Genomic DNA, 24,690 nt, shown 5'->3' with positions numbered 1-24,690 from the left:
TATATAAATATATATATATATATATATATTTATATTTATAGATAGATCTTTAAAAATGTGAATATTTTACAATATTACTATTTTTTATTTATTTTTTTATCACATAAATGCAGCCTTGAGGAGCATGAGACTTCTTTCAAAAACAAAGAAAAAAAAAATTACCAACCCCAAATTTTTAACGATAATTTAGTTTACTTATTACTCAAACTAAACTCTGAATATCTTTTGATTTGATGTTATTAATCTGGAACACCAACTTTGAAAACCCTTAAAAGTCAAGTATCACCTAGCCAATCAGACAATTTTCAGACAGTTCTTGCTAATTTTGTGGGCAAAGTATACATTAAACAATCATTAAACTGTGAGCTACCATAGCACACATCACTCTAGAAGGAGACAACAAGGTGAAACAGAAATGTAATAACCATATCCCACTGGTTTTACACCATTCTCCATCCATCTCTGAACATAACTGCTGTTCTTTGTCCAAGCACCGGCCCCATAAACCGAGAGCAGAGCTACTTAATCTAATCAGTATGATCTATTAGGAGGTGGCAGTGATACTCCATGTGGAGTCAGGCCATGGCAAATGTGTAGTGGGACCTGCGGCAAGTGCAAGAACTTTCCAGAATGGAGACGAACTGAGCTAATACCCAGCATCCATCAGTAGTGCAGTAGTGGCAGAGTGGGAGGGGCTAATAAAGATTTAAACAAAATTAGCCTAGTGGCACAAGGCCTCATTCTTTTATCAGAGTGCTCACTCAGGTGCCTCACAAAAACACTGCACCTTCAATTATTCGTCCACTTAAAAAAAATGGCATAATCTGTCAAAGTAAAAAAAAGGACTCCAAAAATGACTTGTTGCTCTTGAAGAAAAAAAAGAATTGGTAATTTTTTTTCACTTTGCAGAAGTGGCAGGCTTAAACATGATAAAGTTAGCATGCTTTATCGTTTAAGACTGCGGATATGGAGCTTTTTCTGCAACATGAAGATGCATGTATCCTCAGAACAGCGCTGCTTATGTGATTGGTTGTGAAAGGCAAAGTAAAGTGGGCGGAAAAAATGTGTCATTAAACATCAATGTCAACTTTAAATGCTGCTGTCAATGTGAAGATAGACTCATGCAGTCGAACACTTGGCGTCCACGACTGTGCAAGAGTCTCTGCATTTCCAAATCAAAAAGCAAGTGGGAAAAAGCTGGTTCACGCTTCATTATTGTACGGGAGAACAAGCACTACACAGCGTGATTGTGTGGGTGGTGAAATGTGTACTTCATACAAGAACCAGACGCTCACACAAATATACACACACACAACACAACACAGGTGACTCACCGATGTATAGCCTCCTGCTGAAGCGCTGCATAAGGAGCAGCACGAAAACATGGAGGGGAATCAGGTTGATGATGAAGACATATCCTCCCCAAGCAGACACCTGCAAAACAAAACACGTCATGTTGCACACTTCCAAATATTGCAATATTTTACCTCACAATATTGTATAAGTATTCTCACATTAAGAATCAATACATTTTTTAGGTAAGTAAGTAGCTAATATTTCAGCATACTAATAGTTATATTTCATAGGGTCACATTACAACAATAATAAAATTAAAAAAACATTGTTTATGGTGTATTGGGAGTTTATGTTGCAAGTACATGAAGTTTAATTCACGAAAAAAAATCATAAATACTAGTTTAACCCTTAACTAGTTTAACCTGCGTACATCTTTAGTGACCCGGGATGTCATTCACTAGCCGCCTCCTCATTCATTTTTTTTTAAAGTTAGACATCAACCTAGGGCTGTGCAATTAATCGAATTTCGATTTCGATTTTGCCTCCCAACGATCACCAAAATAGTACAATCGAGAAAAAACGATTATTTTGCCTTGCTTTCTGAATGAAACGCGCACGCGCACATCCGCCCCTCCCGAACCCACAAATCTTTCTCAGGTCGTGAGTCTCGTGTGCATATCATCCGCTGGAATTTAAAAACTCGGCGCGAGTAAAGATGGCAGAAGGAGGGCAGTTACAGCAGCGTTTGGTGAGCAAAAAAGGCAAAACCAACTCCGTTGTCTGGGAACAGTTTGGCTTCGAGGAATCAGACGACGAGCAGAAACATGCTAAGATTTGCTACATGGTAGTGGCTGCAACGCAAGGGAACACCACGAATTTGTTTAACCACTTGAAAATTAAACAGAGTGACCTATGACAATCTAATAAAGAAACAAAAACTGACGAGAGCAGGGGAGCCGTGTAAACGTCCTTTTTTTCCTTCATATTTTTCAAATAATTCTCTCTTTGTAAACTTTGTTCAATGCATGCGAGATTGCGAGTGCTGCCATATTTTCGAATATGACCAGTCGTTTTCACCGTCATCACCCGGGTTTAGTGCTTTTTTAGGGTTTAGGTTTAGAATGAGAAGCCGCGCGCGCTGTGAGAAAATGTGTCTCTGTGCGTTCATCCGAGAGCGCGCACACGTCTCTCAGCGCGCAAATATTGAGTTCTCTTTCAAGTCTTGCTCTTAAACGGACAAACTCACACAAAACGTATGTCAACATGTCCATCTTGATGAGTATCTTAGCAGACATAGTCTGTATATGCCTTAAGTGAACTTTATACAGTCGATAAAGAAGACGCGAGGTCTTAAAGGGGCAGTAGCCTTTACTGCTGTCTGTTTAATGTCAAACAACAAAAGACAAGGACATCACTCACCGCTCTTGATTGAATAGCTTTTGTAAGTTTAATAGGATTAATCTTTAATTTATGCACTCAAATATGCAATGTTATTTTACATTTGATACATTTCTGTACCTGAAAACTAATGTTAGACGTACATGAAAAGCATAGCCGAACCATATTGTTGATCTTATTTATTTGTGGTTATCATTTTTACGTGAATACTTTTATACTTTGATTCAAATATATGTTATATTATTTATTTTAATAGTTCAAAAAGTACAACAAATGTTACAATTTCAATTGAATTGTTGAAAGGTGTATTTTTAATAAATACAACACATTCCCAAAGTCATGTGAAATAATCGTGTTACATAATCGTGATTTCAATATTGACCAAAATAATCGTGATTATGATTTTTTCCATAATCGAGCAGCCCTACATCAACCTTCTTAGTATTACTAAATTTATTATAAATAACAAGAAAAAAAAGAAGAAATTATTAAAGAATGCTTGGTTTTCCCCTTAATTTTTTGTGAAAAAAAATTGAATAGGGTCGCTAACAACCCAAGGTGTAACAGTGCAAGTATATTTTTTTCTGCGCAACAATAATCAAATCTTTGATGACTGAATAAGTGCATTTCACCTTTATTCCACAAGGTGACAATGTCTGATACACAATGATTAAGTGATGTTTCACTCAGTTACCGCAGGCAGAAGACAAAACACAGTATCATCAGCAAAACTTGAAATGGCTCAGCAATTTACTGCAGAGCAAGTAATGAAAGCAATCAAATATTAGTGTCAAAGTCACTTGATGGTGGAAGCTGTCAGTGATCAAAATATTTATTTTGAAGATGTTGAAAATGATAGTTTTGAGAATATGTTTGAGATCGTGAATATGAGCCAGATGCTGAATGTACTGGGAAATGAGCTTTGACGAGGACAGTGATGGTATAAAACATCTGCTTTAACTGAACCCTTCCAAGCATCCAAAAGGTAGCAAAATATGCTTTATTTTATTCCTCAGTAATTGTTTAATATCAGGAGTTTTTGTATATTATAGCGACAGGTAGAGACCAATCTGTGTTAGATATAAATCCGGGTCGCCAAAGACCCGAATATGTAATATGTTTGGCAAAACATTCATGCATTTAAGGGTTAAGCTTAATCTTACAATGAGTACAATTTATCGTCATTCCAGTGTACTTTACCGTTACTCAGAATAAAACGGACTGAATGAAATTAATGAATGAATGACATTGACAAAAATATTAGTGTCTCTCAGCAATAGTTGACGCGCCACAACAGCTTGAGGCTGTCGACACAGGACGTGATAAAGTGATTGCTGCAAATCCATTTGTTCTTCATGTCAGCATTAGCGAGAGTACTTAAAGAGTACGTCAGAAAAAGAACGGGGCATCAGTTTACTATCTGGGATTTATTCTATTGCGTTGCATCCAGTGTAGACAGCATCACTGATTATAATGGGTTCTATTGTAGCCACTTCCGGTGTAGACACAGTGTTAAAGGATTAGTTCACTTTTAAATAAACTTTTGCATATAATTTACTCACCCCCATGTCATCCAAGATGTCCATGTCTTTCTTTCTGCAGTCGAAAATAAATTAAGGTTTTGGATGAAAACAGTCCAGGGTTTTTCTCCATATAATGGACTTCATTGGGCCCCAAACGGTTCAAGGTCCAAATGACAGTTTCAGTACAGCTTCAAATCAGACGAACGTGATCATCTCTGAGCTCAGCCAGCTTGTACGGATACATAGAGTTAGGCATCTACAATCGAAATATCTATGACCACGATTGTATTTTGACCTCACTTAGCGGAAGTAATGGCTGAGCTCAGATGATCACGTTCGTCTGATAAGAGGTAAAATAATAGCATAAATACTGCTCGGTTTCTCGCAGAAACTGATCGTTTCGCTAGATAAGACCCTTATTCATCGTTTGGTATCGTTTAAAGCCCTTTGAAGCTGTACTGAAACTGTCATTTGGACCTTGAACCGTTTGGGGCCCATTGAAGTCCATTATATGGAGAAAAACCCTGGACTGTTTTCATCCAAAACCTTAATTTCTTTTCGATCTTGGATGACATGGGGGTGAGTAAATTATCAGCAAAAGTGAACTAGTGAACTAATCCTTTAAGAGTTTAGAGTCAGAGGAAAAACGGACTAAAATCAATGAATGACATTGACAAAATATAAATTAAAAAATGTAATAAAATACAAAACTATTTTAAAAGGGACATTTTAGAAAAGACAAAAAAAAAAGAGTAAAATCACCAGTGTTCATATTTCTATAATCTAAAATTATTACAAGTTTAGAAAATACTCATCCAAAACACCAAAGACTAACACTGCGATGTGACAATGGTCGTGCCCGGTGTAGACAAAGTCTTGAGGCAGTCTACACTGAACACGACCATTGCAAATCCATTTCAGAAGAAGCCCAAGCGCTTGGAGTATGTCAGAAATAGAACCCATTCTGGGATTTTTCGCTTCGCACCGCAACCAGAGTAGGCAGCATCACTGATTACAATGGTTTCTATTGTCTTGTGTTACATCGTGCCACTCGCATCTGGTGTGGTCACAGTGTAATGCAAATTAAAGAGAAACAAGCGAGTAAAAGATTACAATATACCAGTTTTCAAAAACTACACACTAAAGGTAAAGAAAATCAGTGTGTTATGACCAAGTTATATCATATCATCCAGGTCCCTGCTGACTTTCACCGCTATTACACACCACATTTACGAGAAAACGCCATTAGCACACTCAGCCTTTGAAACCTCTGCACTTTTCTAGGTCACTTAGGATGTCCCGCTCAAGAGACTCTCACTCAACTCATGCCCCCGGTAGCGCCTCTAGGCCGTGTCGGACTGTGCTGGACCTCAAGGTCTTGATGGAGCAGATGGCTCAGATTGCACTGGTGTCATTTATGTTTATAAACACATTTGGGAAGCCAGAGACTATTGGGGGCTGGGCAGGGCTGTAGGCTTCCATTATTAATGAGCTCTGCCTTCCTCCAGGGGAAGAATCTCAAGTTTCAGAAATGGCTGATATTCATAACCGACTGGCGCATGGCCCCACCAGGGTGGCATGATGGATGGTGTTGTTCGCTTATTCATTTATTTTACATATCACATTAATGGGTTGAAAAAAATAGCAAGGGAGATGTGCAACCAGACCCAGAGCACCCAATACTTCAGATGCAAGTCATAAGAATTTAATGATTCGGTTTCAGATTATAATTCCACTTAACGATTACAGTTCTTTAACTTTAAATTACGCAATAATATTTTATAGCAATTAGTGTTTTATGTAAGGTTCATGAGATGTAAAACAAAGTTCATGATTCAACTCATAACACCTAGTAATGACTTGCCGTTCAATGAGTGAATCAAATGTTAATTCCTAAATGTGGAAACTGATTCACTATGTAAAACAAGCTGTTTCAGTTTGAGTGAGTAAAGCGTGACTCGGTTGAGTCGTTCTGACTGATTCAGCAAAAATAACTGTCATTTATCACCTAACTGGACTAAAACCTGTCATGCCAAGCATGTTTTTGTCATACTTTTATTCAGCAAGGAGGCATTCAAAAGTGACAGTAAAGACATTTACAAATGTTAAAAAAGATTTATTTAAAATAAATCCTGTTCTTTTGAACATCAAAGAATCCTGAAAAAATTATTACGCAGCACAACTCTTTTCAACATTGACAAGAATAACGAATGTTTATTTTAATAATAAATGTTCAGCACCAAATCAGCATTTTAGAATGATATCTGAAGGATCATGTGAAGCTGAAAACACAACTTTGCCATCACAGGAATAAATTATATTTTAAAACATTAAAAATTATTTAAAGTGTAATATTTCAAAATAGTAGTTTTTACTGTATTTCCAACGAATAAATGCAGCCTTGGTGAGCATAAGAGCAAAAAAAAATCTTTCAGACACCACATTTCTGAATGGTAGCATAATTTCCTATAGCATTGCCAGGAAAAGCTGTCTGAGTATTTTACTATGGTATTAACTGAAATTAAATGCAACACACCAACTGAAGGTAAAAAGTCCAATGAAAACTCACCATGTAAAAGTACGAGAGGCAGCAGCCGATAGCCCAGAAAACCGAGCCTGTTTTCACCGATTTCACCTGTGTGGAGAGGACACACTTAAGTTAATTCTGCTAATCCCAAACAAAGGGTATGATATCATCACCTCAAACAAAGCCAAGATGAGGAACACTCAGAGATAAGAACGAGACCAAGGAAATTCAATGTTTAAGTCAAGCTTGACAGCAAAGTCCTTGCCATCTCAGCTGAGAGAAGGGGAGAGGGGAGAAAAAAACAGAACCAAAAGAGACAAAGTATGCTGCCACTGCATCCGTTCCAGCTGTCTTGTCGTTCAGCTGAAAGAAAATGTGATGAATGTCTGTCAAGGTTAATTCATCATTTCAACTGTGTGGGACAGCACTAGAGTTCCTGAAATGGATATTCATTCATTTTAGAACCGTTCTCAATGGGCACCTTGAAACACTACAAACACATTATAAAAGTAGTCCTTGTTACTCGTGCTCAATATTCCAAGTCCATTGAAGTCATATGACAACTTTATGTTATGAACAGGCTAAAATTTAAGTTATTCACTGATGATCTTCTCTTCCAATGAGCTGCTAACTTGAAAACAGATGTAATTGTCAAAGAATACAGTACTTTAACATTCAGATTCATGACAAATAAATCAGACCAATTTTGTGAACCAAATGTAGTGATCGAAAAGATCTGGAAAAAAAACAAAAAAAACAGAGCTAAAACATTCATATTAATGAACAAATGATTCAGAACGATTGTGTGAACTGATTAGGGTTGTGTCAACTTTTATGATTATCATTAATTTCACATAATTAAACTTGATAGTTTTGATGAAAGAAGAGGGGGGGGGTATATATTTTTATATATATAATAGAGAAACACACAGAAACTGTGACATTTAAAATCCAACTAACCCATAAGTAGTAGGTAAACTGCAAGGCAAAAATGGCAATGCCCTCGTTGTCAAATGAGCCGGCCACAGAGCGTGAAATGTAGCCGGGTACAATAGCGATGAAACACGCCGCCAGCAGGCCGGCACCTTGGTTCCACAGCTCCCGTGTCAATAGGAAGGTGGAAATGGCAGTCAGGCCACTGAAGACGGGGGCCAGGAACACACAAACGTCACGTATGTGCACAGTCACATGAAGCAGATTCAGAATGTAGTGGATCAGGCCCGCCGTCACCATCAGACCAGGATACACCTGCAAAAGACAAAATATGAGAGTTGCTAATAACTGCAATCGAATGCAAAATTGACAAATTGCTGCTGGCAAACTTCTTGTTAATCAATCAATGAACACTGTAAGAAAGCCTGTAAACATTCCTAAATATTTAACGCAACTCTAAGGCTGCGTTCACACTGCAGGCTGAAACGACCCAATTCCGATTTTTTTGCCCTTATGCGACCTGTATCTGATCTTTTCATGACAGTCTGAACGACACAGATCCGATCTAATGCGACCCAGGCCACTTGGGTATGTGGTCCAAATCCGATACATATCCGATCTTTTGAAATGCGTCTTCAGTCTGAACTGCCAGGTCACATGTATCCGACCCGCACGTCGTTGATACGCGACAAACGTCATCATTTTACGTTGAAGTAGGCGGGAATGAGAAGATAAACAACTATAAATAAAAGAACACCTGATTAAAAAAAAGCACCTGTTGCTAGCCAATACACTCCAACGCGTTTCTGCACTGTTATGGGCCGCCGCAGACGTGTCTCTTCCCGTGACAAAGTTAGTTGAAGGCGCTCACAAACATAATTGAAGGTGGATCTGGTCATTCTGAAGTTACTGACGAATTCGGTATCAGTAAAGCCACTCACATCAGTATCCCACCACTCCTGGCTGCGACTCCGCACACACACGTTTCTCTGTACCGACGTTGCTACCACTGCTCCACAAACGCCATGGCCAAAAACCTTGCTCTCCTCCTCTTTTTTAATTTTCTTCTTAACATGAGAAGGTTGTAATGGTGCTGGCTCCGTTGCGAAAATAACTTTAATAAAGCTAAACGAACTCCAATGCTGACACCCATATTTGGCTACTTCCGTAAACAACAAGTGACGTCGTTGACCGTTGAGTACTCTTCTGCGCATGCGGGTCACTTCTGGGTCATTTCACGTTCACACAGGAGATCACAAAAGGTCGCATTTAATTGGAAATGTGAACGGACTTGCAAAAAAAAAAAATCGCATTTTTTCAAAAAATCGGAATTGAGCATTAAGCCCTGCAGTGTGAACGCAGCCTAAGACAGGTATAATGTAAAAGTTACAGTGTTTCCCACACAGACTAATTCATGGCGTTGTGCCACAGAATCAAAATCAGTCACTACATATTGCATTTCGTTATTCATTTATTTTTGTAATGCTTTTTAAAACAGTGTATTCGTTCAGCTGCATTCTTTCCCTGCTCTCCCCCGTCCTGCTTTTGATATGAAACAAAGCCTAAGCTTTTAATTTAAAAGTTTTAATACGAAAATCAAACAATAAATAGCATTTTGGCGCACTTAATGTGGCATAACAGTTAAAGCCAGAGCTGTTGAAAAACAGAGTTGCGACATGCTTTCATCTTGCGGCGGCACGCGCAGTCACATGGTTCATGGAGCTCTTAATAGTTCCAAACAAACCAGCGCTGTCAAAATGGCTTAAGCGGATAGACAACAGCTTCACTATATAGGTAAACAGTACAGCATAATGTGCATTGATTATTACGTCAACCATATTTACAGTATCGTTTTATTATGGAAAGTGATGGAGATGCAACATTGTTAACATTAATGTTATTCTTGTATTTAGCCCTCAGGTATTCCTTACTAATTGGTCACACTCATACTCATTGGTGGTCAAATGTGACACTGACCATACACCTTAACTATTTTCCAATTAAATAAATGTTCTATATTTTAGTTTAATAATTTTTATTGAATATTTTGAGGAAATATTTTGGTACTACATACTATGTGCAATAATTATGGTCCATTAATAACCACTTAAAATATTTTTCTTCTAATATTTTATTATTTATATTACAATTAGTTTAGTAATTAAGGTTAAAATAGAGAATTTACAATGCAAAGAGGCAAATTAGAGTCATTTTGTGGCAGGAAAATAATAATTTTCATTTGTAATGCCATTACCCACTAGCTGCCTGTATGGCTCTTTAATAAATATACATGCATCTATTCTAGTTGCTCAAAAAAAGCTGATATTGCAGATCATAACTGCTTATTTTTAGGTTTTGCATTTGAATACATATTTAGACATGATCAAACACTAGATTTCTTTAAATGTGAAATTTGAAAACGTTAATAACTTGCATCCTTATATTTTTAAAGATACTTATACAAGCACACACGTGAATATTAATGAATGCAAGCAAATATAATTTAACCCAAGAAAAGTTTAAAATAGTGCTAAAAAGGCAAACTTATTTTTCTTTAGTAGGCTATACATATGAATTGAATCAAGCAAAATCACCTGAAATTTTAACATACATTTGATTACTTTAAACATTTTCTGTAGTGTTTCTAGTGCTTGAAGTTTTTCAGGTAGAGCCATTTCAATTGTGTCTTTGTTGCTCTTTCTTGATCAGAGTTTACTTGTCTTCAGTAAGCTTGAGTTTTTTTAGGCTAGTATTCGTTTTTTTTTTTTTAGAATACTGAAAATGGTATGAAATATTAATATCATAAACCTTATTTAAAGCAAAAATAACTATTGTGAAATAAAATGAACCCTTATCGCTCACCCAAAAGACAATTCTCCCAAAAAGTTGTTGTCCATACAATTAAAGTCAAAGGTCTCCAATATTGTTTTGTACCCCATTGACTTTCATTTTATGAATAAAAAATGTTTTTTTTCAAAATATATTTGTGTTCCACAGAAACGCATACAGGTTTGGAACAACATGAGGGTGAGTAAATGATGACAACTTTCACTTTTGAAGCTGAATTTAGCAGCCAAACTGCAGCGAGAAAAGGAAATACCCTATCCTTTACCTCCACAAACCCACCCTCTTTTTTCATCTAACAAGCGAATCTGCAGGCTGTGCTGGGAACAGACCAGCCTGCTCTGAAGGCCGTATAACGACTGCTTGAACTGTACACAACAGATGCCGTTCCCTGCCTCCTGCATCCCCCCTACAGCTCCAACACCAGAGCTGTCAGATGCCAAACGTTAGCCAAACTTTCTCCAGCCAGCTCATTAGGTTCAGCAGCACTGCGCTTCTCAGTGACAGGGAGTGTTAAAGGGGGTGGCCTTATTTATGGCCAAAAGATGCTGTTTTCAAGTAGAAATCATCCAGAGGCTGTCTGTCCATAGGAGCTTGTACAAAAACGGCCTTTGGCATGAATTTAACTGCATTTTTTTCATATAGGAGGTTATGGGTTAGCCATTTGCAGAGCCGTAACATTACTGAAAAAGTTCTGTATTGATGCTATGTGTGAACAACGCTGTAACTAACTGTTCGAGAAACAAGTTCAGGGCGCTATGATGCAAGAGGCCTGCTGTCAGAGTTTGAGCCAATCACAAAGTTTGGAAGGAGCTGACAATTATTTCATGGCGTTTGTGATGTTGACTCACAAGCAACTGCATAGAATGCAAACATTCGGAATACGAATGCAGCAACAACGTGGAGATCAAGCATTCAACTACAAATAATTTGTGTAGTAATATTCCTGGATCATGAAGTGAAAGACAATACTTTTTTTTTTTCAAAATTGTCTTTGGGGGTAGGGTGTGAACAGCAGAAATCCCTTATTTCGGTGTGTAGATATAATTCATGTCTATTCACATGTCGATCTTAAAATAAGCCTTAAATGGATAAATAATTCGTGTTAAACAAGAATTGATTTATAATAGAAAAGATAGTGCCACTCAGAATCTGAATATTTTACAACGGTTCAAACATGGCTTATAAGAAAAAGAAAAATTAATGGAACGTAATCGTAAAGTGTTTCTTTTCTATTAATACTTAACCATAGAGATGCACGATTGTGGATGAATTGAGAATCACAATTTTATTTTCATAATAATTTTAACATTTACCAATATATTTTTTAAATCCAAAATTGTATCTGTTAATTGTAATGTAACATGAACAATTGGCTTTTTACCCCCCCCCCAAAAAAAGTAGTGCTGGGGAAAAAAGTATCGTGATTAAATCGCATCCAAAATAAACATAATATTGTGTTTACATAATATATGTGTGTGCGGTGTATATAAATAAGCAAATACACACACATGTATGTATACATTTAAGAAAAATATGCTATATTTTTATCTAAAAAAAATATATATTTATATAAATGATAAATTATATTTACAGTGTATACATGCAAATATTTCTTAAATACAAACACATGCATGCGTGTGTATTTACATAAACATAATTATACACAATACACACACATACAGTTTTAGTAAACACAAACTTTGATTTGGGATCCGATTAATCACGATTAACTTTTCGCCAGCACTTTTTTAAAGATTTGTTGACTAGTTTCTTTTAAAAAGCTATTTAAATGCTAGATCATGTTAGATAAAGCATTAAGTAAATGGGGAAAAAAAGACTTACCGTCCCTCCCACTATTCTGCCCAGTGGGTACCAGGCCCTCTCGTCAAACCAGTTGAGAAACTCATAAAAGCCGTTAGTGGTGAGATGATGAGTCGATCTGTAGTTGAACCTGTAAACAAAAGAACAGAAGACATGGTGTCACTTCTAATGAGAAAAGGCAGCATTTTATCAACACTAGCATGTCACAATTTGTTTCATGGTGAGACGAGGTGCATGTTGTCAGTGTTCAAAGCACTGTATTCAGACACTGCCTAAAATGACAGATCTTTCCATTTAAATACTCAACTGTCAACTATCACCAGTGCTAAACTACAAATACTACAACAAGGAGCATCCATTAGGAAGCACTGAAATGGTTAACTAACTAAAATATGGACTTTTTAAAGAGATGGAAAAAGATGTTTTGGTTAAAGTCCTCATGAAATCAAAATCGATCTTATTTTCTTTGTTAGCACACATTACTGGTCTTAGGGTGAACAATTAATCTGTGCAAGTTAATACACAGAAACAAAGAGTTTGCCGTGGTAATCTTTAATCAAAAATCATCTTTAATGAAAAGTAACTTCCGGTCTGGAATGGCGTTCCCTTTCCGATGACGACTGTGTGACGGCTTGGGTTTGAATATCCTTAACCACTCCCCTTCAACCGTTAGTCTGCTATGAGCGAGACATGGAGACTTTTCAATTGTTTAATATTGAAGGACACGTGTTCAAGGACAAGATTTGTTGACTCACTGTGTTTCAGTGCACACAGACAGGAATACACCTGTTCAATCAGTCATGCATACTTGAACAAGGATTTTTGCTGCTTTGTCCTTTAGGCTATTTTTCTGCAGCAAAATTAATAAATAAATACCCAACAATGATAGTTGTGATAGAGTTGTGTATATTGGACACTTAAAACACAAACAAAGAACAATTTACTTCATGAAAAAAAAAACAACAACTACAAAACGTAGTTCAGATTTGCACTTACCCTGCCAATATTTATTTTCACAGGACCCCAAAAAGGAAAGAAATGAAAAACTGTTGTTTGTATATCCAAATACGTGTTATTTATGTATATAATTATGTATGCACTTATGTACACTTATTTTAGCAACATTTTAGTAATATGTTATGCTTTCTTTCTAAAAAAAGAAAAATGTTAATGTTTGTTTGTATTAGGGCTGGGTGATAAATCGATTAACTCGATTGTGTAGTTTACTTCGATTTGTTTGAAAATCGGTTTTCTTTTTAACATCCGCCAACGCGGCCCTCTGGCCTCCTGTAGTTCTGAATGGGCTCAGCAAAGTTTTGGTCCCCAGGTATGTGCTACCAAGACGCAAATATTTTACATAAACAATATAAAGTTAAATCTGGTTTAAATTTCTTTGTTATCTGGAGATTTTTTAAGTAGGAGAAAAAGAAAAAAAAACGATTTAAATCGTAAATCTGATTTTTTTTGTGAAAAAAAAAAAAAAAAAAAAAAAAAAAAAAAAAAAATCGGGGTTTTTTTTTAGGCCATATTGCCCAGCCCTAGCGTGTGCGTGCGTGCGTGCGTATGTACGTACATACGTATGCACGCACGTACGCGATTTAGTACGATTGCGTTCACATCAGCAGCAAACCGTACCGGAGTTCACATGAAACGGACCCCAGACCACCCTTTTTAAGCGGACTCTGGTACGGTTCGCGCACCCGAGTTTCGGAAGACTTCGTTCACATCATCCAAACGTAGTGAACTCTGACATCAATCGAACCCGGGTGCGCACCAAAACTGCTAGTGTGAAAGCACCCTAGAGAACGGTAGCACCAGGGCAGAGCCATAGAGAGAGAGAGTTGCGACAACTCCATAGACTCCAATGGAACGGTTTTTTTTACAGCAATGGCGGCTCGCGGAGACTCTCAATAGTTCCCGGAAGTAGCAGCCGCGCCATAGAGTTACAGCAGAACAGACCGTTTGTGATGCACTTTTAAAAGGGAAGACGTTTAATCAGTAAGATTTTAAATTATCAGCACATCTTAATCAACATAACTTGTACATTAAAGCCTGCTTGTGTAGATTATTCATCATTAAAAAAATATATATTTTAAAAACAACATCGCTGTAACTACATACTCATGCTACATACACATGTCGATGTGTAATAAAATTATTGAAAATCAATGCATTTATTGACTATTAATTACCAAAAAGCGCAGTTCTGTCACTGTGACTATCAATTTGAATTGCCCGTCAAAGCACTTCCTGGAACTATTCGAGGTCTACATGAATCACGTGACTATCAAGCGTTTTGAACTTCCGTTGTCGCAACTCTCTCTCTCTATGGCTCTGCACCAGGGTAGCACACAGTTGTATGGCTTGTTGCTGGGGTGACATGCACGTTCCGCGTGCCTGCACAGTGATTGGTTCGCTGTGCCGCTGCTCACCGCTCACAGACAAGCCAAGTTGAGCCAACATTCACTGCTAAAACTGCGCGACGAAGAGGATCCGCCGCAAAAAAAGGATTTCGTACCAAAAAGAAAGTCGAAATCATCTAATTGGGACTATTTCGCCTACAAAAAGGAGGATGTTGACCAAAAAGAGGTAATTTGCATGAAGTGTCATGAAGTTGTGGCCACAAAACAAGGAAACACCACCAATTTGTCTGATCACTTTTATATCGGCACCACAAAGCTCTTTACGACGAATACAAAGTCAAATCTGGATGTCAACCAAAACAAACAAATATTTGTGATGCCTTTGCCAGTGTGACACCTTACCAGAAAGGCTCTCAACGACAGAAAAAAATAACAGACGCAATAACGTTTCATATCGCTAAAGATATGTGCCATGATTATGATGATGACCAACACTGTTTTACTTTGGCACTTTTGCTAAGAAAAGTTGACTTAAAAACAAAAGATTGTGAACCAAAATGCTTATAAATTGTTTTATAAAAAATATATTTATTTTAAGTTATACTGTTGTAAACCAATCCGGGGGGTTGGTGTAAAGCTGCTGTTTAAATGTGTTCTGCTTTTGTGTTTACAGAAATGTTCTAATTTTGGAATAAAATATTAGGTGACATTTTTGTCACTTGTAATGAAGCTTGCTTATTAGTGAAATTATTAATATCATGGAATAGTAATTATTGACTTTAGCCTGGATTGATGGCTCTCAATATCACAATATATATCATTGGGAAAAAAAATATTGCAATGTAATTTTTTTCCAATATCGTGCAGCCCTAGTTCAAATACTTATTTTCCTCACTACACACACAAAACCTTATAGTCTTTATTAACTTAGAACCATTAATTTGATGCACAACAGATTAAGAAAAACCTCAAACAAAAGGACTACGAACTTGGCTGTAATTAATCTGTGTAATCCTCTCTAATGCCTTTATCAGCCCAAGTTCAGCAAACTGCGTCCTGCTATCTCTCAAAACTCCAGAGTAGTCATTCTGAACCTTTTCCTTACTTGCACAAGATGAACAGCCTTTTAAAACTCCCCTTATCCACAATAAAAATCAAGGCACAGCCCTGTGTGATTGCTTTGTGTTAAAAGTAAACTAAACGTCCCATTTTTAGCCCAGAAAAACTTTCATTTCATTATGCAGGATGAGCACTGCTGAAAGGAAAACAATATTTAACAGAATAATCTGGTGAATAAAATGATTGTGTTCCCTTTTCAAAATAATATCTTTTAAATGTAACATTAACATGATGACAGTAATTTGAATGTAGCTTTTATAAAAAAAAATAAAAAAAAAGTGTTAACAAAATTTCCAATGTCGACTAGTCTTGCACATGCCTACGTAGGACCTCATGACAGCACAACCAATTGGAACTGACACGGCTCACTTTCATTCACGTAAAATATAGCATCAGCCCTGGCTAGCATCCATAGAATACTGTTCTCTTATTGAAAGTTTACAGCTCCAGTGAATTCCTGATTACTGCCATTGTTAATGCAAGTAAATTGTGACCACTGGGATAGAAAAGCATTACATTACTTCTGGATTTATTTAATCAGATTCTGCATGCATGGCAAGTGTCAGCACATGGCCTGCCATCGGATTAATGTCCTCACCATTTTGTAATACAGCTGTCTCACTGGCAAAAGACGCTCTGCGTTTGCAAGAGAATCTGGCAACCTGGCACTTGAGTAGGAGGTACGGCAGAACTGTGAATCATGTGTATTTAAAGACCCCTTTAAAAGTATACAAACCGTCCATCACTGACCCTGGCTGCTAACTGACACCACAACCTGCTAGCTACCACCCCCACGCCTCTCCACCCTTCTTCCCTCTCTAGGGAGGCTAAAGATTCAACCTTTACTGGCATGGTCAAACTCGCCATCATGATCTGAAATCTGAACCGGGTCCTTGGCATTCACGGAGCACTGCAACGTCCTTTCTGCAAGGAAACTAAATGATCTCACCAGGAAAACCAAATGATACACTTGTTTTCAGATTTTATAGCTGATTTGAAATACATTGAAATGCAATCTTCTGGAGATTTTTCCCCATTCAAGCAGATAGACTCTGTACTTTAATGGCCATTACCTACATGAATAGCTGCACAGGGATGCTGTTGTGAAGATGCCCATAGAGTGAACTGACTAGCAGTAAAGAGGTTACACTTCTAGGGGTTGAAATATTCCATTAATGGTTGTTTCTTCAACTATAGGCACTTTTGGCCGTGAAGACTTTTAGAAAATAAACCCTTAAAACACTTTTCACACTCTTACTAGTTAAGATACAGTATAATAAAAAGGTGTTTTTCAGATTGAAGATGCAAATCAAACATCATTAAATTATGTATTAGCGTTAAAGGGTCATGAAACCCGCCGTTTCAGCAGCAGTCAGTTCTCACCACAGTTTTGAAAATGCTATAAAAGTGGGCGTGGTTTAGCGGCGGCGTGGAGGGGGATGTTAAGAGCGGTTACACTCACAGTGTGGATGAAACGCGTTTGTGTGAAGACTCAGGATCTATTGAAGAGAACGTAGGCAACGCAGAAACTCAAAGCCGAAAAAACACTCATTTTTGATCCATTAATGCATCTCTCACTTACTGCATGCGATCTCACTATTTGAAGCGCCAGTCAGAGGAAAATGCCTATCAATGCGAGCGGTCATGAATTATTAAGCGCGTGCTGTCATGAATTAAAGGAATAGTTCACCCAAAAATGAAAATTAGCCCACAATTTACTCACCCTCAAGTCATCCTAGGTGTGAAAATCAACAATAGAGCAAGTGTATTAAATCTGTAATGTCTCACCGTGACTAAGGGTATTATAATGGAACAGAGGGGCTAGCCTTGACTCAAGTGTTGGTTTCTGCTTACTTCTCCCATCACACCTGGTGCATTTTAAAGGCCAAACGCCAGACATTTTAGACTACGAGATTTTAGGCAGGGTATTAGCAAATAGCAATGCATTCCTTTGAGATTGAGGTTGTGGAAAAATGATTGTGATAATTTATACAGAGTCGTTAGGCTGGGTAGCCTGTCATATTGAATTTGATGTTTGACATTACGCCTGTATCACCTTCAATTTAATAAGGATGCAGGCAAGGAACGTACAAGGAGTTTGGAATCTGGAGCGGATAGGAGCCAGCTGCTGATGAAAAAGAAAAGAGCTGCAAAGATGGAAGATGACAATCTCTGAGAAAAGATTGTTAAATGGATAGTTCTCCCAAAAATGAAAATTGTGTCATCATTTACTCACCTTTAAGTCATTCCAAACTTGTACGAATGTCTTTCTTCTTTCTGCTGAACACAAAAGATGATAGTTTGAAGAATATGGGGAACTAAACAGTTGATGGACCCCATTGACCTCCATAGTGGGGGTGGGGAGGTGTTGTATACTATGGCAGTCAATGGGGTCCATCAACTCTTTGGTTACCGACATCATTCCAAAAATCCTATTTTGTGTTCAGCAGAAAGAAATTCATACAGGTTTGGAACAACTTGAGGGTGAGTAGATGACAATTTTAATTTTTTGGTTTAACCATTCCTTTAAAAGGTGGGGTAAGCGATATGTGAAAAACGCTGTTTAAAAGTTGGTCAGACCGACACAACAACAAACATGTAGCCAATCAGCATTAGGGGGCGTATAGGACGGTGGAGGAGAGAACGAGCAAGAGGGAGATTTGAAGAAGGACTGTTGAGAGCAATGTTTTGTTGTTCGTTCATCATCTTCACTTTATTTTTCACAAAGCACAATTTGTTTTTGCGCTTCTGTTATGATAGACTCTTGCATTGCATGTGTAACGGAGGGCAGCTAGTGAGAGTTGCTCAGGCTGATGACTGCTAAAGAATGCGGTGTTTACTGTTTAGCCTCCTTGTTAGTGCGCCTCGCATGCCAGGGATCAGGGTTCGAGACTGACTCGGATCAGGGCGGTTAGGATTGAAGGGTGAGCATTGGAGGCAGAGCAATGAAGAAAAGGGTGCGTTTGTTTGGGTTGATTTCAAATATCAACAATGTTCAGCAACGAAATATCACTTATCCCACCTTTAAGCAATCCTAAATCATAACTCATTGTTAATTTACCACCATATGAACCAGCACAAAAGCAAGATAAAAGCAACTCAAATGTTACATAACCAGAAGTGAGGTCTCTGACCCCTACATAGACAGCAATTTAACACTTTCAAGGTCCATAAAGGTAGTAAAAACATTGTTAAAATAGTCCATGACTCCAGTGGTTCAACCTTCATTTTAAGCAGCCATGAGAACACTTTGTGTGCAAAAGCAAACAAAAATAACGACTTTATTCAACAATTTGTTCTAGTACCGTAAAACTTCAAATAATAGCCCAGGGGTTCTATTTACCCAAATCACCGAACTGCACCGGCTTGTATTTGAAACAGGCGTCTATAAGAGACAGGCCTTTAATTTAGTGTTGAGATGTTCAAGCATGACGGTAGGAGGTTACCACATTATATTACGTTTTATTTATAATTAATTTGAATGTGTTTAACAAATCATTTAATGTAAGAAATGTCTTAGATTATTGGCAGCACAAAAAACGAAACGATGTGACAGCAATGGGCAGAACAATATAAGTTACCGCTAAAATCCATTGAGCGTATGAACTTGTTGCCCGAAACACATCAACAAGAAAGAATGAAGGCTACCCTGTAAAACAACTGCAATCATGTGATAGAAAATTACTCTATTCATCACTATCATCATCCCCGCGGTTCTCCTCCACTTCTCCCTCTCCAGCCTCCGCTAACTCTGCCTGCCTTGCTCGCACTAACAGATCCCGCCCAGATGCGCACGGCTCTCCCTCTTTGAAACAACGGATAAGGTGATCCTCGCTTCCATCAGAAGCTACTGTCAGGCCACATACCTAAGGATAACATCCCAAAGTTAATGAAATATATCTCCTCCTTCTCCCTCGCACACACAAACACACGCGCACGTCTGCGCGCAAGCATTAAAGGAATTTTTCAGCCGCTCCGTATCCAGCTTTACCCACGCTTGAAATTTGACAACTGTCAGCTTAAATGTCAAATTATACTTTTCTCCATGGTGGTATTGAGAGAATTAAGAAAGACTGAAGACTGAAAGTTCGTTAACCTCTTTGTTATGTTGCCATAGTGATGAGTCGTTCATGAACGGTTCCGTCTGTCACATGAAATCTAATCTAAACATTGAACAGACGATCTGACGGGTTTGAGAAGATCAAATACAGCCCGATACTAAAAAACAGACCCAGCGTCTATTTGAGACCGGCCTTTATTTACCCAAACCTGTCGTCACACCAGGCGTTTAAAAGAGACAGGCGTCTTTGGGACTCGGCTATTATTTGAAGTTTTACCGTATGTCAGGCTTCTACGCAGTTTATGTTGTAAATACAGTGCATCTCCTGCGTCATCATCACACGCATTCGTTCTAGTGCTCACGTGAACAGCATCAGCTGCCATAGAACTCGAAAGCGATTCACTGTTGCGTAAACTGCGTGTGCTTTCAAACGCTCCCATGCGTTGACCATTGTAGCCAATCACAGACACATCTGACAGTCTGGGGTTTTTATGATCCTGCCCAACAGCGCTCAAAGAGTCACATTTTTAAAATGTCAGTACCGACTTGGTATTGTGGTCGGTACTTTTGACAACACTAATGCAAGCAACATGCTTGGTCAGGTGAACCCTAAACTAGCCTATTAAACAGGGCTCCTTATTAGTCAACGAGACGTTCAGACAATACAGTTTTGCACATCCCTATTTTCTACTTTACAAAAATAGCCTCAGAGATAAGGTCTGTGGGATGCTCCTTGGGTTTTTTTATTCCTTCACCAACCTTTTTTCTCTTCAAAAAGCCAATTACTGTGATCTAATAAGGCAGTATTCCACCCTTCAAAGAATTAAAAGAGGGTTTTATGCTTAATGTGCTCAGAAGGTGGCCGTGGGGCCAACAGATCTGACCTCAATCAGTATAGCCCAAACAAACACACACATCTCATTAACATCAGATTCTGGTTCAATCGCACCACAAGCTTGTCACGGCCCGTACAAGCATTTACACAAGAAAACCACAGATGGGATGCAAACTTCACAGCTCAATACAAAAAAGGACTATACCATCTTCAAGAAAATGGCAACAAAACCACGTCAGAGCACAATGGAGAAAGTACACTACATTTGTAACGCATACAGCAGCCTGTGTAAAACAGATATAAATGTCCAGGTTTCACCTAACAATACAGGTGCCTGTGAATCCACAGATCATTCCATTAAATAAAAAGTAAGGACTGCAAGTTAGAGCCAGGTTGGAGTTTTGATGGAAGAGTGATGGGGCTTCAGCTAAGTTTGCTCCTTTTACCTGCTTCATTAAAAATGGGTCTGTCTAAGCAAGATAGCTTCAGGCACAGCAACTCAGCAGAAAGAGGTCTGATGGCTGAATAATATATGGAAAAGAGTTATGGTTCATAAAATGAGATGCGCTGTCTCCGCGCGCATTAAATATGTCAGGGAGTAAAAGTGAGGGCTGGTGCTTTGCAAAATCCTCAAGCCTGTAAAAGATGAAGGACTAAAATTTAAAAATGTCCTCTAATTTTGTTAAAACTGACTGTAAATTCAAAACAAGGTTAAATAAGTTATGACTAATTTTAATTTCAAAACAAGGTCTTTTTTGCACTAATGATACAATTCTGGACAATATAAGCCGGTCATTTTTAAGGTCATGGCTGATCACAATAAAATTTGCTATATTTTGAATTACATGTGAAGTTGGATATTGGACATTGCATTCCTATTTTGATCAATGCGCAGTTAACCCTAGCCACTTTATTTTCCCGTCTAACTGAAATATAAAATGCATAACATGAATTTACAAATGTGACATTTGTAAAAAATAATTATGAATTTAAATAAATTCTGACCTTTACAAAGCACAATAAATCAGTTACTTGAGATGTAATCCATCAGACTGAATTATTTGGACTTTTTGGTGTTTTACAATGTTAGTGAAAATGAGACTGTTACACTATTACATTGTACTTAAATAATTACAGAGTAATTAACTACATGTTCTTACTATAGAGTCATTGTTAGGGTTAGTTATAGGGCTGTGTATTGCCAAGAATCTGGCGATACAATACGCATCACGATACAGGGGTTACCTTATACGATATATTGTTATATATTGCGATATTTCTGTGAATAAGTGAAAAGACAGAATACATTTTACCGAACAATGAGGTTTTTGATGAAGCGATCAAATATAGCAACCAGCGCGTGTGAGAGGCGCCTCGTCCGCTTGGCACTCTGCAATGACGTCATTTTTGCCACGCGCACCCAATCACGCTCGTGCGGACGCGTCGAGTATAAACAAGGCTTAAAGAAGGCTTTAAAGTGTCAGAGAAAGACACATAAATGGCCTTTTGCAGACACTGTTCTGCTGAATTGTCCAAGCACCCTCAAATGCAAGCAAGAGCACCCTCAGTTGATACTGTAATAATATATTGGCAAATGCTCCAGTGCATATTTGTGTCTGTAGAACGTCAAATGTATCCATTCACAATGTGACAGTTATTGATCTCTTATTCGCAATGGCCAAAAGGTTTTAAGTTAGTCAGGCTCCACTCACTGCTCAAACCGCCAGAGTTTTTATTCAGTGCTGAGTTATACAGGCTCCCAAAACCTCTCATGAACAAACAAACAAAATTTGATTATGATTTGATTATGATACCTGTAGGCATAATAGGACAAAGATAAGATAAGATGGCCAAATAATATTTTTATTTTACTAGGAAAATTTTTTAAAAACCACGTTCAGTATTTGGCTTCGGCCTTTGGCCAAGTGTTTTATTATTATTCGGCCAAGAATTTTCATTTCGGTGCATCCCTACATAAAACCTGACAAGTAACTATTTTATTTAATTAATACAGTATCATTTATATATATATCACTAAATACCTATTTTGTGCAATCTAAGAAAAGGGAAATAGTAAAGTGACTGCAGGATTCTTTATGTGAATGTTTTAAAAGGTTCACAGTTTTTTAATTTCTAAACTATTTAACAACAGAAAGTGCAGAGTCCATTCCATGACTTTGTTTTATATTTAATACTGTAAAGCTGTTTGCTTTAAAGCAGTCTATTGTATAGTGCTATTTAAAGTACTGAACTGCAGAGCTGGTGCATCCATATCCACATCACTATGATCAGATGCTTTCGTTCTGCTGCCATCGCTGTCAATTTTGTTGTGTGTTTATTTTGTTACTGAGAGGATAACGTGCTGAACATATTCTATCGAAACGCTTCTCAGCAGCGCGGATGACGTTGGGATGTTAAGCAAGCTCTCAGGTTCAATGCGTTTCCCGAGCATTGGATTTTAACTTGGCATATTTTGCAAACAAAATGACTTGTCGATTTTCTTAGTGGCTTCTTTATAGCTGAAGCCCAAATGAGTCCACACTTCAGCTCTGTATATCGCGGGAACGGAATAATTATATCGTCTTGTGAGCTGGGTTTGCTAATACAAACATTAGCGATGCACGCACCTTCACCTTTGAGCTTCTCCGGCTGCGCGTCAGTTACATTCTGAGATAACACTGCCATCTAGCGGTTGGGTTTTATACAGTCTGTGGTTTAAACCGAAAACAAAGCCACGAATCTTGGATGTAAATAAATAAATAACCATACAGTATCGCCAAACAGAATACCACGATATTCACATGTATCGATATTTTCTTACACCCCTAGTTAGTTCCTTGTAATTATGCATAATTACTATATAAGTAACGTGTAACTACATCACTTTAAGTTACCAATGAGACTAATAAATGATTGATTTATTAAGAAGCCAATAAGAATTGTGGTAACGCTTTACAATAAGGTTTCATTTGTTAACATTAGTTAACTACCTTAGTTACCATGAACCAACATTGAAAAATGCTTCTGAAGCATTTATTAATCTTAGTTAGTACAAGATTTACTAATACATTATTAAACTCAAATGTTGTATCCATTTATATTTAATGGACATGAGCTAGCATAATGTAACAAATGTATTGCTCATTGGTAATGTTAGTTATTGCATTAATGTTAACTAAAGGGACATTGTAAAGTGTCACCAAATTCATCTAGGTAAAAGCATGAGATGGTCTGAAGCTCAAAATACAACCAATGAAAATGTCAACACTGAAATTTTGCAAAAAACTCAAGGACGTTATTGTGCATCAATGGCTCCACCACTGACCCGAAGTCTATGAATGATAAACAAAAAGGATGAAAAAGATTTCATAAATGAACTGTCTCTGGATCAACAGATCACTCAGCTGTATAAAATTCGGAGACTGTTCTTTTTAAAAGGAGAAATTGTGCTTCAGAAACTCATGAAATGGCTGACTATATTTAAGAATCCAAATTCACACATCAAGCATGTCTGGTCAAAGCAATACGTCTGAAAGATTTAAGCATCGATCAAACCTCATACTGAAAACCCTTTAATCTTTTTAAATCGCTGATGGGAGGAGGAAAACCAAACAGCAAATGCCAAATTCACATCTCACTTCCTTTGTGTTCATTTCCTGGAGATTTAATCCAACATAAAAGAACTGATTAACCTTGAGGAACGATACGGAAGGTTTTCCGGATGAGGACAAGGAGTTCGTCCCGCCTGACACAAGCACATCAAAGCAACGCTCTTGGAATAACTTTGAGGGCCCGTAATTGGCAAGGGGGAAAGCTTGTGCTGTGAATGCAAAGCAGCTCAGCTAAGTGAGCACATCCTAATTAAAACCCATTCCGTTTCAGCACACAAAAGACGCCTGCGACGTATTGTGTATCGCACACAGAGCAAATAACTTTACCCAAGTGGGCCGAAAAACCATAGCGATTAA

At 37.8% G+C, this 24,690-nt stretch overlaps 1 protein-coding gene across 1 annotated transcript in view; it reads right to left on the bottom strand.

Annotated features, from left to right (window-relative positions):
- Nucleotides 1–24,690, bottom strand: part of stt3b (STT3 oligosaccharyltransferase complex catalytic subunit B) — a 57,232-nt gene that overhangs the window by 18,306 nt on the left and 14,236 nt on the right. Inside the window, exons 2-5 of the mRNA XM_079836884.1 lie at nt 12,367–12,475; nt 7,705–7,992; nt 6,787–6,852; nt 1,335–1,434 (exon numbers count right to left, since the gene is read on the bottom strand). Of these exons, the coding sequence (XP_079693010.1) occupies nt 1,335–1,434; nt 6,787–6,852; nt 7,705–7,992; nt 12,367–12,475 (563 nt within the window). The remainder of the gene's footprint in view (nt 1–1,334; nt 1,435–6,786; nt 6,853–7,704; nt 7,993–12,366; nt 12,476–24,690) is intronic.

This window comes from Gobio gobio, assembly GCF_949357685.1.
Source record: "Gobio gobio genome assembly, chromosome: 15".
NCBI classification, from domain to species: Eukaryota; Metazoa; Chordata; class Actinopteri; order Cypriniformes; family Gobionidae; genus Gobio; species Gobio gobio.
Note: the sequence above shows the minus strand (reverse complement) of the source record. Positions and strands in the feature narration are given on the sequence as shown.